At 46.1% G+C, this 17,203-nt stretch overlaps 1 protein-coding gene across 2 annotated transcripts in view; it reads left to right on the forward strand.

Moving 5' to 3' along the window:
• para (sodium voltage-gated channel paralytic) overlaps window positions 1-17,203 on the forward strand; it is a 39,685-nt gene that overhangs the window by 21,259 nt on the left and 1,223 nt on the right. The window contains exons 15-30 of one of the 2 annotated variants that reach the window (XM_025296620.1): window positions 77-145; window positions 2,475-2,749; window positions 2,855-3,028; window positions 3,120-3,470; window positions 3,783-4,017; window positions 5,445-5,576; window positions 6,171-6,303; window positions 6,397-6,521; window positions 6,647-6,900; window positions 6,996-7,169; window positions 10,503-10,625; window positions 14,358-14,480; window positions 14,610-14,804; window positions 14,879-15,124; window positions 15,297-15,567; window positions 17,124-17,203. The exon at window positions 17,124-17,203 is cut by the window's right edge and continues 225 nt beyond it. In XM_025296620.1, coding sequence (XP_025152405.1) covers window positions 77-145; window positions 2,475-2,749; window positions 2,855-3,028; window positions 3,120-3,470; window positions 3,783-4,017; window positions 5,445-5,576; window positions 6,171-6,303; window positions 6,397-6,521; window positions 6,647-6,900; window positions 6,996-7,169; window positions 10,503-10,625; window positions 14,358-14,480; window positions 14,610-14,804; window positions 14,879-15,124; window positions 15,297-15,567; window positions 17,124-17,203 — 2,960 coding nt within the window. The remainder of the gene's footprint in view (window positions 1-76; window positions 146-2,474; window positions 2,750-2,854; window positions 3,029-3,119; window positions 3,471-3,782; window positions 4,018-5,444; window positions 5,577-6,170; window positions 6,304-6,396; window positions 6,522-6,646; window positions 6,901-6,995; window positions 7,170-10,502; window positions 10,626-14,357; window positions 14,481-14,609; window positions 14,805-14,878; window positions 15,125-15,296; window positions 15,568-17,123) is intronic. The other variant, XM_025296621.1, reaches the window with a different exon arrangement.

The raw sequence follows: 17,203 nt of genomic DNA on the forward strand, positions 1-17,203 counted from the left end.
TGCACCGCGCGACGCTCGCTCTCGAGCGAGGTCGTCAAACGCGAGCTCACTCATATACCTATCGTATTATTTGCAGATGTGATGGTGCTGAACGACATCATCGAGCAGGCCGCCGGTCGGCGGAGCAAGTCGCCGGATCAAGGAGGTAATGTCCCACAGGTGTCCCACAACCCTCACCCCTCTTCCTCGCATCTAGCAGTATCTCAAGTCTTTCTCTTCTGTATTTTTTTTCTTTTACTTCTTTCCTTCTCCGATTCTGTTCGTTCCCACAATCGCAGTTGTGTATATTACCTGGTTTATCGTGTAATGAGCATCCTGTCGTGTTCGATGTACATTATCGTTGGGACCTCTGATATATACTCCCTGCGTCTCCCTGCGTCGTCGTCGTCGTCGTCGTCGTCGTCGTCGTCGTCGTCGTCGTCGTCGTCGTTCTCGTTGGTACACCTCGCTGGACATTCTTGGGCTGCGCGCCTTTTGTACATAGTTAGATCGAAGGAGTTTCTTTCTGTTGAACTCTTCGAGAGCTGATGCGCAGCCAATGCGAGGTCACACTGTATATATTCCATTTTACTCTCTTTTATTGTTTTCTTTGACTTTTCTTTGAGTTTCACTCGACTCGAGCATGGTGTAAACGTGTGTAAATCGACGCGATACGACACATACACGATGGACCGCTGTATCTATATTTAAACCACTGCTCGCCACTGTCGTACACAAGCCGGACGAGCGGATCTAGACGGCGAGTAACGTAGAGCGCAGGATTTTGTCTCGCTGATGCGACGAGACAGAGTTCGCAATCGCGGCCTTCCCGAGGGCGGTTTGTGAGAGCATTTTTGGGGAAACAGAGTTTGTTCGTTTCCTACGACATGACACAGATTACCACTTTCGCCGCAGCTGCACGATACTGGTCGCTTCATGCTTGGATTCTCTTCTCGGATTGTCTCAATCGTCGATGCCTCTCCGAAGGATATATCCTCTGTCCTCCTAATTATTTATGTTAAAGCCGCGGTGGGGACGGGCTCAAGAGCGTTAACTGGAGACGCTCTCGTGTTCGTGATTCAATGATTTTATTTTCTAATGTTTTTAACTAATTGATTTCTAATAATTAGCAATATTTCGATTAATTATAACACATCGTTTCACTTTGGCAAGGTAGAACGACGTTGCGATAACATTTTCTTTCGTAAAATTGAACCAACTCGTTTTCTCTCTTTATCGATGATTGAGAGATCCCGTTTATCCTTTCTTTCCGATACGAAACTGCAGCGATTTTCGTTGGTCCTTCGACACCTCTGCACTCGCATCACCACCACGTCGAAAGGCACTACATTGTGTTTTATCTCCGGTGCACAATCGATGATACGAGCAAATCGACGAGTTCCCGAATAAGAGAGGAACATCTTGCGATCGCGTCGTTCTGCATCGTGTCTCATACACGCGAAAGATACTCCACGACCTATGATTTCACCGCCACGAGTTTTTGCACATCAACTTGAAAAAATCGCACCTGAAGGTTTCACCGTCATAGTCACCCGCGAGGACCAAAGTCACACACTTTACTTTCCAAACAATCGTCGTGCTTGCTTCGACAGATTCGACGGCCGTGTAGTGTTGATGTCGCTCATTAATTGCATCTCATCGAGTGCCCAATTGAGCAGGATTCCGTGTGTTTATGTTTGCGCTTGGCTATCAATCGATCGCTTACGATACGTAACATTTAATCCTTCCGCCACAGTAACGCAGTCTTTTGACGAGCAAATATTCAGCAACATTTGCATCTCCCGGATGTTCAGGTCTTTACGTAATTACGTAATAATCGTGACAATCGTGACTCGAAGACTCACGAAGAGTCGCGAGTCGATTGTGTCGCGACGTTCCTGCGACGAAGAGCGGAAGAGTTAAACAGCAATAGAATATGAAGTAAACTCGCTGCAAATAACATTCACCGCACACATTAGTCGCGCCGTTGATGCCCGATGGTACTTGCTTCTCAATCGATCACCCGGCTTGCCCGCGATTTTCGCTAATAACATCCGCTGATACGCTACACGACGAATCGCATATCGAACGCTACACTTGTTGTTTTGTGTATGAAAATGCCGGAGATCCTCCGTACATATATTTTTCTAAATAAAATATTCAGAGAAACATTGTTTTTTGCTCTTTCCTTCTCGAGGAAACACATCACGCGAAGGATGTCCGTATTTTACATAGCGTGGCGTTAGATATATTGATCTCCATTGAGATTTTTTCCCAGCGATCCATCGCTGGGAATATGTGTGCTTCTTTTAATTTCGCTTCACCTCCCGCCCGCTTGCCTGCCTGCCTGCCTGACCGCTTTACCTTCCTGTGCCTGCTTGTCTGCCTACCTGCCTGTAATATAATCTGTGATCTCGAAGAATGAGCCTGACCAAAGAAAAACCTCTTTCCCCAAAAAGAGTGGTGCCAGACAAAGTTACTAACGCGCGTTACAGTTTCGACCTATTACTTTCCGACAGACGACGATGAAGAAGGGCCTACGATGAAGGACAAGTTATTGGCCGGAATGTACCGTTGTATCGACTTGTTTTGCGTCTGGGACTGCTGTTGGCTGTGGCTCGAGTTTCAAAAGTACGTGTCCTTGTTGGTGTTTGATCCGTTCGTAGAACTCTTCATCACACTCTGTATCGTCGTCAATACGCTCTTCATGGCGTTGGATCACCACGACATGGACAAAGATATGGAGAGAGTGCTCAAGACAGGCAATTACGTGAGTATCGCGGCGTGACAAAATAGCGCCTACGCATACGCATTATTCATGTCTGTGGTCGTATTGATAAAACATTGATTCGATCCGACGACTTCGAATTTCCAGTTCTTCACGGCGACGTTCGGTATTGAGGCGACTCTGAAGTTGATAGCGATGAGTCCGAAGTATTATTTTCAAGAGGGCTGGAACATCTTCGACTTCATCATCGTCGTACTCTCGCTTGTGGAATTGGGTCTGGAAGGTGTACAAGGCCTGTCGGTACTGCGCTCCTTCAGATTGGTAAGCGTCCCTTTATTCTCTCTCGCGATCGAGTTTCCACACCACCTCGACCAGCGCGCGATTGTCTCTCACGAGTGATTGTCTCTTTCAGCTGAGAGTGTTCAAGCTGGCTAAGTCGTGGCCTACGTTGAATCTGCTCATCTCCATCATGGGCAGAACGGTGGGCGCGTTGGGTAACCTGACGTTCGTATTGTGCATCATTATCTTCATCTTCGCCGTGATGGGCATGCAGCTGTTCGGCAAGAATTACACCGACAACGTCGACCGATTCCCGGACGGCGACCTGCCCAGGTGGAATTTCACCGATTTCATGCACTCCTTCATGATTGTGTTCCGGGTGTTGTGCGGAGAATGGATCGAGTCTATGTGGGACTGCATGCTGGTCGGAGACGTCTCTTGCATACCGTTCTTCTTGGCAACCGTCGTCATCGGTAACTTAGTCGTAAGTATGACAGCCGCTCTCGTACAGTAATTTACGACAGATTCGTTTTTCTCGTCTCGTCTCGCTTGGAGATATTTGTCATTTGGGGACAAATTATACGTCAGCGAAGAAAAGAAAGATACTTTAGCGATTTATGTTGCTTCTCTTCACGAGTATCAGACACAATGTTTCCGTTCCATTACACATATTTTATTGTCTCGATGGATGTGTACAAGTACTGAATTTGTTTATATAGTTGATTCCATTCACACACACACACACACACACACACACATGGTTACGATTAATCGGCTGACTCTGTCTACAAAACAGGTGCTGAATCTCTTCTTAGCTCTGTTGCTCAGCAATTTCGGCTCGTCGAACCTGTCGGCCCCGTCTGCGGACAACGACACCAACAAGATCGCGGAGGCGATCGATCGAATAGCACGTTTCATTAAGTGGATCAAGCGAAATATTCTTTACATTGCTAAGTTGATGCGAGCCAAATTCACCAATCAGATATCCGATCAGGCGCCAGGTGAGGGACCGTCCAACAGTTGGAAAGAAGGTTTATATCCAATCAGATCGCTTGCTGTGTGCGCTGTGTAGTTCGTGGCACTGTTTTTCAGTTTTGCTTTACACTACTTCTTCACACATTTTGCCGGTGCCAGTCGGCCAGATCGCGCGAGACGGTGGCGATGCCATAATTCACGGAGATGAGCAGAGTAAACGGGATAAAAGTTTTCGTTCGTGCGTTTTCGCTCCGCGACGTTCGAACGTTTCACCACTCGACATTTCTCTACCTCCGTCGGGAGCTTCTCATATTTTTTTAATGAATTTTTTACTATCGCGACAGGATAGTGCTGCCGGATTCAGTACGAAGACACATGTCGACTGGCACGTTCGATTTATTGCGCAGACTCCTTCAATTTTATTCGGTTCGCTATTCTGCTTCGTCGAGACGTGCGTTGACGTGCAAAATCGACTCGCATACTTCGATAACTCCGGGTTATCGACCGGAGTCCTGATTGTCCTCGAACTTGTCCGGTGTCCGGGTCCGTTCGGTAATCTTGTTTCGGAAACGAGGAAGGGACGGAGCTTTTAATACCACGGTGGGGGGTTAATCGCAAGTTCAGTTCTTTGTTTCGCTGATTAGCCGCCTGGCCGTATACGTTGCTATGCATTTTATTTTGGGAACGCATTCTACTACGTAACTCCGATACTACGGAGCTCGAAAGTCGTCCAGCTGTGGACGCGGATTTACCATTAAGTAGAATTAGAGACACAGGTACACACGACGAGTAACTCGCCCGCACGACGCGTGCTGCATCTTCCTTCGCGATCGATCATGATTCGCTGTCGATGATTTTGCGCACTCGAAAAGAATGCTGCGTGTTTCAGTCTCTACGAGCAGTCTCTTCGATATTTCCGCAACGACAGGGAAATGTTTCAACGTCGTTCCCTGTCGAGGAGTTTGATCGCCCACCTCGATAATTCCGACTGTCCCCCGTAACGAGATGCGCATCGACACATGACCGACAGAATCGATGCGTCGAATCCGCCCCCGTTCGTCGGACAGTTTTTTACAACGATAATGCTGCGCACGATAATGATGCGGCACGTGTCGCGCGCGCGTAATGAAATTGCCATTTACGACGCCGATCGCAAATCGCTGACGCACCGCGTTTCCCGACGCCCGCGCCTGCGCCGGCTCGTCGGTCTCGTCTAAACCGAAAACAGAAATTACACTGTACACACGATTGCATGTTAACGATGTGAGCTGTGTCGCTCTGGTTCTTACAACGTGTTGGAAAAACGCGACGGAAAACAATACGTACGTGTATGTTACGTGCATAGAGAAAAAAAAAAAAGAGAAAGAGAGAAAGAAAAGAGAGATGTCACGGCATATTGCGTATAATTTCAGTGCGTTCAGATTTGTTTTCCGATACGAATTTCCTGATAAGGGCGGGTTAGAGATTTTGTATGACTGTGCAGATGCAATTGATCGCGATGGGGACCTAGATCTTGCAGATGGAGAATTGGACGCATACAGAGACAAGAAGGGCGCCAAAGAAATCAATCAGCTTGAAGTCGCCATTGGCGACGGAATGGAGTTCACCATTCATGGTAAGCGTATCGTAACCGTCGTCGAAACTGTGGTTTCCCGATTAAGTCGACCTGGATAATGATTCTCTCTAGTCTCGCGCAATTAGCGTATCCCTCCAACAGAGATGTCGCACAACCCGTGCCGAGATGGGAAAATAAATATGATCGTCCACGAGGACTTCCTTCTCTTTTCTTCGATCTTTGTGCTGCCAGAGATAGTTTCTTCGCAGGATATTCATAAATTCTGCTCTCTTTTAGAGACAGAGGCCGGGTGTTTTTTTTATAACACTGCAGAATTCACAAAGATCCTGCCTGTCGACAGTCCTGTTATTTTCAAGCATACGTTTTCGTATGCGGGACGCGATAAAAATTCTGGTTTTTTTTTTCTTTTTAAAAAAGATTAAAATGCTTCGAAGAGAAATTACTCTGGAGTAGGTTTCTTTTTTTTTTTTTAATAAACATATTGTAGAAAAACAAATGTTACATGGACTGTCTCTGCTTAAAAAGCATGCAGATTTTCACGTGTATGGTTTGTGGCACCATCGGTTGAGTCTCGCGGAACAAAGTTGTTGCTACTATATGAATAATATACCGAATCTGATCCCCTTCTTAAAGGAGATTTGAAGAACAAACTGAAGAAGGGCAAGCTGTGCATGAACAATACGAAGGTTATCGCAAACTCGATAAACCATCACGATTATAGGCTAGACAACGATTACATTAATCAGAACGAGGACGACACCATCAGGTCGGTTCTTTAAGCTTCTTCCTAGTCACAGTACGTACGTCACAGGTAATACTGCCAAGAGCACTTCTCATTTGTTTGTTATCTCCTCGACAGCAACAAATCGTACGGCAGCCACAAAAATCGGGCATTCAAGGACGAGAGTCACAAGGGCAGCATGGACTCGCTAAATGGCGAGGAGAAGAAAGACGCGTGCAAAGAAGACTTGGAACAGCAAGAAAGTAAGCGTCATGTTATACATGTTAATCCGCGTGGAATCCGCTGAAACCCGTCTTCTGAGCAAAACTCGAGATACTCGGTGCGAAACGCTTCAAACGCTGACGAGAGTGAAATTACGTTTATACAGATTTGGAGGACGAGGGTGAGCCAAACCCCGACATCGATATTATACACGCGGAGGACGATCCGATCCAATCGAACTATCCCAGCGATTGCTGCCCGGAGAATTGCTACAAGAAGTTTCCATTCCTGGCCGGCGACGACGACGCACCATTTTGGCAGGGCTGGGCGAACCTGAGGTTAAAGACGTTCCAGCTGATCGAGAACAAGTACTTCGAGACTGCCGTCATCACCATGATTCTTTTGAGTAGCTTGGCCTTGGTAAGATCTCAAGGATGACTTTTGCTCCAAAGTTCGGCCAAAGTTCGGCAAGCAAAATGGCGAACGAGTCGATAATGGATCCGGGCGATTTGCAGGCCTTGGAGGACGTTCATCTTCAACAACGACCTATCCTGCAGGACATATTGTATTACATGGACCGAATATTCACTGTGATCTTCTTCCTCGAGATGTTGATCAAGTGGCTGGCTCTCGGATTTAAAAAGTATTTCACGAACGCCTGGTGCTGGCTCGATTTTATCATCGTCATGGTAAGTCCAGTGTTTCTTTTTCCCTCTCTCGCTTTCTCTCTCTTTTTCTCTTCTTTTATCAATACCGTAACCCAGTTACTTGAAATGTTTGATTTTTTCTACATAGAGTGTGCAATCGGTGTCCGTTCATTATAGAAAATCGAAGCAAGACTAAAGGTACAGAAAGAGGAAACCGATTTCGACATGTAAAATTAAAATGTCGGTACTCGCGCGAGCGCGCGAAAACGCTCGATTGCACACCTAACAAACAATAAAATAACGAGAGAGTCTCTACGAGTTCTCGAATGACTTCGTACACGAATAAGTCAGCCGTCTGTGTGTCAATCGTCTTCGTGTCTCTTGTATGTTCGCCGTTTTACCTCAGCAAATGGTAAATACCGCGGCAATCTTATCGATCGCGTGTTCCAATCGGGAAGATAAGCCGAAGTCATTCGCGGATACGTGCTTGCGGAGCAACGCGTGCGTCCGTGCCTCGACGGAGAATTCAAGAGAGAGAGAGGAGAGAGAGAGAGAGAGAGAGAGAGAGAGAGAGAGAGAGCTAGCTCCAACTAAAAATATATTCATTCACAACATTAAATATATATTTCGTGACGAACATCGACGCGATCGATTATTCTAAATAAATCGAGGCACGGACGTTATTTTCCGCTCTACGTTACTCTACGTTATCTCGACGAGTCTCGCGCGCAAAAGGAGATCCCTCTCTCGTTCCTCATTTCACCTCGCTCCTCTTTTTCCGTTTTTCTTTCAACTTCCCCGTTCGTCCCTGAACGGGGACTAAAGCCGATGTGTACGAAGCGGTGTGGGGGGAGCCGAGCGTCGAGTAGCTTCCAGTGGATTTCTCTCTTAATCGATCGCCACGTATTACTGTAAGAACTGTAAGAAACCGACTCGCAAATCATGTCTCGTCTGATGAATGTTTGATGAAACTAGCTATCACTGATCAACTTGGGCGCTATCTGGGCTGGCGCAGCCGACATCCCGGCCTTCCGTTCCATGAGAACACTGAGGGCCTTGAGGCCTTTACGAGCAGTTTCACGGTGGGAGGGCATGAGAGTAAGTCATCGGTCGACGAGGAGTGATAACAAAAAACTAACAAACAACAATGAGCAAAGAAACCCGCCTGATATGTTGCGTTATCGCAACCGACGACGGATCGATCGATCGATCGATCGATCGATATCACGCACGTTCGATCATTCTCTTTCTTTCTTTCTCTTTTCTTCCCCCTCCCCTTACCCCCTCCCCCTCTCTCTCTGTTGAGCTGACCTCATTGACGAGGGACTGTCTCTCTGTTTTGCATGAGTCGTCTCTTTTTCTCTGACTGTCTCTCTTTCCTCCTCGCAAATAATGTCGTCGAGTCGAGGAAAAACGGAGACGGGACAAGTCGAGCTTCGTATTGTAAGATCGAAGGTTCGATCAATGCCTCTCGGTATTAACACCTAATTAACTGATAACTAATAACGATAACGTAACTAATGCCGATAAGCAATTTGCACGAATGTATCCGCGCGCTTGACAAGCTGCCAGTTGCCGATCTTTCGAAACGAGCTGTGAATTAACCTCGGCTCAGCCCCGATCCGCCGTGAACTCGAGGATTTCGATGTCGATGAGCACGATGTCGATCCGTTGGACGCGAGTACAAGGCTCCGGTTTTGAAACGTCGGTTCTGATTGATGACACACACAGAGAGAGAGAGAGAGAGAGAGAGAGAGAGAGAGAGAGAGAGAGAGAGAGAGAGAGAGAGAGAGGGAGAGAGAGAGAGAGAGAGAGGGAGGGTGCAGCAAGGAAAGTGGAAAAAGAATAAAAAGGAGAGAACGATAATCTCATGGGAAATGTAAAAAAGAGACGGGAGAAACAGCTACGGCGAGTGTAGCTTATTATGGTGTACTATGGTGTGCTTACCGATGTGCAGAGATACACTGGCGTCTCTACTTGGTGTCCGCACTGATACTGGAGTCATTGTCGTACTAGCTAAAATCGCCTATGTACGCCTTTTCTAAGAGTCTCTTGGTACAGTGATCGTTGTGCAAAGTACCATATATATATATATACATATATATATATATACATATATATATATATATATATATACAATATACATATAAATGCTTTCTGTGTAATGTAAAAACTTCCTTGTATGTGTGCGTGCGCGTGTGTGTGGATGTCGTGTGCGTCTGTACGCACAATATGTGATATGTTTATCAGGATTTTTCTTGTGGTCGAGGCAGCATTGCGACGTTTCAACGCGAGCATTCCGTCGAGGAGGTCGTTCGCGCGAATTTTCCCTCCTTCCGAGTTGACAAATTAATTATTCATTCGTTGACAGGCGATAATCGCCACGCGGCGAGTAACGGTGAGGCCCAATCCTCACCTTGTTCGTCGGCATCGTTGTCGCTTCGAATGAAGAGGATGCTCGCGTGATGCGACGCGATCGCGCAAGTATGACAAACCTTTTCGTCTGTTTCAGGATGCAGCCGATAGTACTTGCTCGTGTAACGATAATCCCTACCGAGCTGTTTGTCGTTCTATCTATCTCTGTTTTTGAGTGCGTGTGTGTATATATATATGTATATGTAAGTGTATTTTCCTACGTACATGTGACGATATATATGCACACACAGTCATGTATACCTCCTGGTTACTGTTAATTGCTACGTGTGCCATACCTGGAATCTCTTTACGCCTCTATCTCCCCTTCGTCATATTATATCTGTCGTATCATACTAACGTAGTTTTGCTGCAAGTACCGTCTCTCTCACGCGCCCTCGAGACTATTTGACCAAAATGACGAGCCACTTCCTCCTCGAATCAATCTGATTTTCAACAACAACAACAAACTTCTCTCGACATACTCTGAACGACTGTCGCATGAATTTCGCGATATTTCTTCCCGGAGGGAAGCACGCGTGTCGATTCGTCGGAGATCGTGTAAAAGTGAAGTCGAGAGCCAAAGTATTCTTCGCTCTCGAAAGAGACGGTACTTACGAAACAGTCATATGATATAATGTACATATGAGTATATATATATATATATACATATTATATATATATATATATATATATATATATATAGTTTTAGAATTGCGTCTCTGTACAGATGTCCAAAGCTCGATGCGTCGAGGAGTCGAAGGAACGCAGTGACACGTCGATCTCGATCGTCTGTCTCTTTGTACTTTCTTTTTCCTCCCCCGCCTCCCCCCTTTCTCTTCGACCCTGCCCACCATCCCACCATCCGTTTCACGCTTCCGTCGCAACTTGATCAAGTAACTACCCTCTCGTACCCCGTCTGTCTACCTCTTGCTGTGATTCGCTCTCGTTTCTCGCTCGCAGGTATCGCTCATTAACTTCGTAGCGTCGCTCTGTGGCGCTGGCGGGATTCAAGCCTTCAAAACAATGCGGACCCTAAGGGCCCTAAGGCCGCTCAGGGCGATGTCTAGAATGCAGGGGATGCGGGTATGTAGCCCACCGTCTCAGCAGACCTTGTCACTTGCTCCGTGTCTATCTGTGGGACGCGACATCCTCGCCGCGTCCGTTCACTTCTGTCGCGCAGCGCTTGGGATAGTCTTGATCCGGGATAGTAATGCCCGATTGTATTAATCCTTCTCGCGTAAAAAGGGGGAGGGAGAGAGCGGCAGTATCGTATCTGATGGTTATCAAAGATATTTCGCATCGAGAGGACATATCCCGTCGCGAGGAAACCATTCTTCGTTACGAGTACGCTGCAAAGCCGAGTGTGTTGTTACTTTGACGCGTATAAGCTGAAGCTTCCTTTACGCGTATCTTGTCTTGTCTTAAATCATGTCGTTTGAACGCGTTAAGTGATAACGCGTTAAATGCATCAAATGACGTGATTTCGGACGACAGAAGAGACGCGTGAAGAAACGCTTCAGCTTATACGTGTCAAAATAACACACTCGGGTTTGCAGCGCATCTCTTCTCACGGTGTCGCCTCGTAAATAACAGGGCGTGCAACAGGGCTATGAAATAAATGAGAGGAGAATTATATGGAGTTGTGGCTCCTGGCTTTTATCGGAGAGAGAAGTTCCGCTAAATATACATTATAGGAAAAATATCTTTTTATAAAACGCCCTGTGCGCGTGTGTGTGTGCGTGCGTGCGTGTGTTTATGTGTGTGTACAGCACACAAGATTAATCGGAATATTACAAAGTCGAGCGGAATGCGAGAATATCGCCGTAAAGTACGTTTTCTGTTTTTTTATTCCAATGGCCTTCCAGAGGGGAATAACGCGCGGGAAGAACTATAGTAAAAATTCTTGTGTCCCGAGATGAAAGCAACAGATTCTTGCTTAAAGTTGCAGACCCGAGTATGAGGCAATCGCGTGTGCTCGAGCCGAGCAATCAACGGGGCGATCTACGACTGATAGATCGTTCCTCTGAGTCGACGGGATAGCCCCGAGTGTTATAGAGAATCGTTTGATTTGCGATTTTTAAGTTGTAGTTATTATTGGCTTGTATCTGTCGTGTTGTAGAAATTACGAATCAGAGGATTCAATGATACTCGGCGATGTCGGTCTCGTCTTACTACGTTCTCTCTTACTGCACGTGAACATAAAGCTGAAATAGAGCAGTCGCGAATGCACAGCAGCCGCTTAACAATGCGAATGCGTGAGGCAGCGCGTAGATAGATTCATCGTCCATAACCGTCCATATAACCGGCCGACACTCACGAGAACACGCACCATGTGTATAGAAAGAGACACGCGCTTATCTTATTATACATAGCCACTGATATGCGAGCTGTGCCATCTTATCCTCGAGCGAAAACGCTTGTGCGTGAAAACGAGCGAACGAACGAACGCGACGAAAGTCGCGCTCACGCAACACGAAGAGAGATCGTAATGGAGCATCTCGTATATCTGACTTCTCTTCCACGAGCCTCTCTTCCACTGATCCACGATGATAATGCGTGCGCAATACAATCTTATATACTACCTAGTTACATTGTAGAAACTCGACAGTACTCTCGACAACGCTAGGCACGAAAGACACCCCCCTCCCCCCCTCCCCCGGCCCCTCTTATTCATATCGCAATTCAGGACGCATTCGGCGATTGCCTCGAACAGTTTCTCGTTCGGGAGAATCGAACGGTCGTGCTCGCGATCGCGAAATGTGCGATGCGATATGAATACGCGAGGTGCTTACCTTCTTTACTCACATCTCTTTCACAACGCAACGTAGTGGGTAGCTCGCGCCCCTTACGACGATCGCCACGATGCGAATCGCGACAAGAGCGCGTCTTCGCGCAACTATACTCATATACAACATACTCGCAACACAAGGTCGCTGAGACACTGGGTGTAGTAATTACATTAATCATGCCCACGCCCTGACACTTCTTCTTTCTCTATTTTACAGTAGTTCGCTGCAAATGGCTCCTCGGAGCGTTCAGTCTTTTATTTCTTGCGTTTTGTTCTTGCACGAGAGACCACAAGGATAGGGAGAGATGCAATCTAGATTTCTTGGATTCATGTGTTCCCCGTCGTCCTTCGTCCGTGACAGAGCGAGTACGATCGCGCTGTCTCGCGAACGATCGTCTGCGAAAGCGAACAAACAAACACTTGCCTGCGTCCTACGCAGGCTCACCTCGCCGCGCGCGTGTGGACAACTCCGGGGAACATATTAATCGCACGGACCGACTTGATATTTTCAGCCATTTCCCTTTTCTCTCAAGCATTATATACCGAATGTCCTAAGAGAGAGAGAGAGAAGAAAAGCAGCACTGAATTTTCGGAGGAAATTCGCAGCCGGTCGAAATAGCCGGTGGAAAATTTTGATCTCTCGATATCTCTGGATGTCTCGAGGATTATTCCTCGAGCGAAATTACAACAAGTTCTACGCTTCTTTCGTCCGATAATATCAAGAGTGCATAATTGGGCTTTGAATGTTTGGTGTTTGAAGGAAAAAAGGGCACTGCACCCGATATCTAGCCAATGGCTGAGAGAACATTCGATCAAAATTTTTGTTTCTCCAAACAGACGCTCGATGAGGAGCCACACACGTCGGGTTTTCTGGGATATTTTGTATATAAGCTGCTTAGTGTCCGTCCGCAACGGAGCTCTCGAATCGCTTAGTAAACGTGAATGCCGAATGCTTGTCAGTCTTCCCGTCAGCTTTTCGTTCGTGCTGCAACTTGCGCTCGCTTTACGTGTCGGACTTGCATGCTTTGGCTGCTTTCTGTAGTGTGTGTACGCATGTATGCGAATAGTGAATTATAAACTGCCACAAGATTTCACGTATCACCACAATGATCCCACGATCTATCGGAGTCTTACGGTCACACACCAGTTCAATCGACCCCATTAGTTTCGATACTGCCCACAGAGGGATTGCATATACAAACTAAATCGAAAAAGGAGAAAGATACCGAGGATCACTGATCATAATAATTATTGCAAGATTGTACGCTCTTGATTACCACCTGATAAATATACGTTATTAGACGGTAAATAAGAGCGCGATTTAACACAGCGAACATTTTATTACGTATTTCACCTCAATGTCGGCCTGTCGGCCGAAAGTGAACATTTCTTGGTGTGTATGTGCAAACCGAAGACAACAGAGCAAAACTCGAGCACTCGAGACCATTCTAATGTTCAATTCGTTTGGTACCTATCTGCTTACAATGATCACACCTTATATTTCAATTCGGTCAGTCGACACATTACTAGCTACTTGTTCCAAGACGCTTGCAACAAAGTTGAAGCATCACGCACAGAATAAAGCCACTGCACAGAGGAACGCAACATATATAAATAAACGCGACACGCGGACTGTTATTGCTGCATTTGCAATGATCGGACGCTCACAGAGAGCGTCTTTTCTTTGTCAAGAAGAGCGCGTAAGCGCTCGGTGCATTTTCTTTTGCTCATAAATCGACGTGTTTGACGTAAGGTTGGTTCGTTGATATTCTCGCGGCGGGATTATGTCGTAAAGTTTCGTTTCCGTCGAGCCGAGTGGACGACTGGACTTGGTCGTGCGTTAAGAGAGAATCAGTTTCTCGTTTCTCCGTATAACAATGAAATCTCTTGCGTTTCTGACCGTGATACAAAGCACAGCACGCGTATAGAGCGCGAGGCGCACAGCCGCATAGTCGCGCATACAGGCATAAATGAGGCGGAAGCTCGCACAATTAGCGAGACGTTTAATCAATCTTCGTCTCCCATAGGTAGTCGTTAACGCCTTGGTCCAAGCCATTCCATCCATCTTCAACGTGTTGCTGGTATGCCTTATTTTCTGGCTTATATTCGCTATCATGGGAGTGCAGCTGTTCGCTGGCAAATATTTCAAGGTAGGACACCTCGGCGTCGAGATGCGTGTCGTTATTCGCGTCGTTCTCGAGCTGTGTGTGTGTGTGTGTGTGTGTGTGTGTGTGTGTGTATAGTCGAGATAGAGAAAATTCTTACGTCTAACGTTGCAGTGTGTCGACGCGAACAAGACGACGCTCAGCTACGAAATAATACCCGATCGTAACGCCTGCTACGCTGAGAACTACACGTGGGAGAACTCGCCGATGAACTTTGACCACGTCGGCAAAGCATATTTGTGCCTGTTCCAAGTAGCGACTTTCAAAGGGTGGATCCAGATCATGAACGACGCGATCGATTCCAGGGAGGTGAGTGTTCAGAAGATACCCCTCCGTCTCTCTGCCGCGTCCTTCTAATACGAATCCGCACGATCGGTTCGCAGATCAACAAGCAGCCGATTCGCGAGACGAACATTTACATGTATCTCTACTTCGTGTTTTTCATTATATTTGGATCGTTTTTTACCCTCAACCTGTTCATCGGAGTAATCATCGACAACTTTAACGAGCAGAAGAAGAAAGCCGGCGGATCCCTCGAGATGTTCATGACGGAAGATCAAAAGAAGTATTACAACGCCATGAAGAAAATGGGCAATAAGAAGCCTCTGAAAGCCATTCCTCGGCCGAGGGTAAGTTGCACGAGTATATATCATTAGACCTTGGACGTTATCGTCCAACGATCGCTTCGGGAACTTTTTCGCGAAGTTTGGCCTCGAAACATACGATTTTCTAGGCATCACGAGAGCCGCAATCACTCACGATTGACGTAACGTTTGTTTTTCTTCTTACGACTGTTCACAGTGGCGACCGCAGGCGATAGTGTTTGAAATAGTGACGGACAAAAAGTTCGATATGATAATCATGCTGTTCATCGGGCTGAACATGCTCACGATGACATTGGACCATTATCAACAGAGCGACACGTTCAGCAACGTTCTAGACTATCTCAACATGATATTCATTGTGATATTCACCAGCGAGTGTCTCTTGAAGATCTTCGCTCTGCGCTACCACTACTTCAAGGAGCCGTGGAACCTCTTTGATTTTGTTGTTGTTATATTGTCAATATTAGGTAATGTAACGTAATGGTTGCTGCAGTCGTATGACCCGAGCGAAATGGACTGAATGTACGAGAAAGCGGCCTGTTAACTTCCCTTCTCTCTACTCGATACACGGGGAATGATGTTTATCATTTTCTCTCTCTCTCTCTCTCTCTCTCTCTCTCTCTCCGCCTCTTTAGTACACTCATATAGTGCAGTGTCCTTACAATCTCTCACAAACAGAAATCAAAGATCGGCATGCCACGCTGCCTCATGACTACATTCGCCATATTCTTGATGCACGCAAGATTATTGTCTCTTCTAAATGAAACCTTCGAAGCGTACAGGCCCAACGTTTCGCTCGTGTCTCAACGACTGATGGATATCATTACGTTACGTAGCCTTACATTGATGTTCAATTTTGCCCGACCCCGCCAGACCTATTTCACCCACCTGACCCACATGACCCTAATCGTGTCCTACCAGATTGTTAACTAGTATCCCGAACCGAACCGCCGAGCTTAGCGTTACCTCGTGTCGCGTGTTTTCAAGCGACGAAGCATGTAATAAAAAAAAAAAAGAACAAGTACCATCGTTTGTGATAATTTGGAGTTCGCTGACGAGATTGTGATATACATCGATACGTCAGCATCTCGATTGAATACTGAAGGACACTCGGAGCTTGTAAATTTTTTTAATTGATCGTCACGATGTAACGCTTTGCACGAGCTGTTCGGCACGTTGATCGATGTTGCAAGAATCGTTAATCGAAGTGTCGGGTAAGATCGGGTCTGTATATAAAGTAGGATTCCTAGAATCTCTCATTCGTCGTTCGAAATATACTTTTTGACGACGAATATATAACCGTAGGTCTTTCGATTATGATAGTGGCTCGATTTTCAAATGAAATAGTGCAATCTCTTTTCTTCATTCAAGTACACATATTCAAGACCATCTCTCATACATAGCATTGTGCGTATCGTTCGATTAGACTACGATAGAGCTTCAGTACGTCTCGTTGATTTCGACATTCGCTTCCTATAATTTTTCAAACTGTCACCGCGAGCCGAATTTTAGAAGAATCCAGCATCCGAGTCCTTAGGACTCGCGCATGAATTTCTCAACAATTTATCACCTTCGTTTCGGTGCCCATTCACACGACGCACAATAGTCTTTCTTTTCTGGAGCGACAAAGTGCCGGATCTAAATATTCGTAACAATATGTTTATTTTTTTTCTTTTCGTCGGAGGCAAACTTACGAGATTTTCAAACTTACTTATTTATTTTCTATGCGTGCTACAGCCTGCAAAGAGTGCGATTTTCTAGAAGTCATTGATATGTACACACTTGATATTTTACATCTTTCTAGACTGCATCTTACTCTTTTGAGAACACGGTAATTAGGTAATCCCAACGCATGACCTAAATCCCGATAAAACCCGATTAGCCCGACGATGCACGAAATTTGAGCAAATTTGAGCAAATACGTTATGCACCGTGACGATATCACCGCACCCCAGCTTGTCCTCGATGTTGCGAATGCGAGCTCTGTGAATGTTGATTTTGAAGTAAATTCTCGTTCCGGCAGGTCTGGTGCTCAGCGACATTATCGAAAAATACTTCGTGTCGCCGACTTTGCTTCGTGTAGTGAGAGTGGCGAAAGTCGGT

Source organism: Harpegnathos saltator, unplaced genomic scaffold, assembly GCF_003227715.2.
Source record: "Harpegnathos saltator strain DR-91 unplaced genomic scaffold, Hsal_v8.6 scaffold15, whole genome shotgun sequence".
Taxonomy (NCBI): domain Eukaryota; kingdom Metazoa; phylum Arthropoda; class Insecta; order Hymenoptera; family Formicidae; genus Harpegnathos; species Harpegnathos saltator.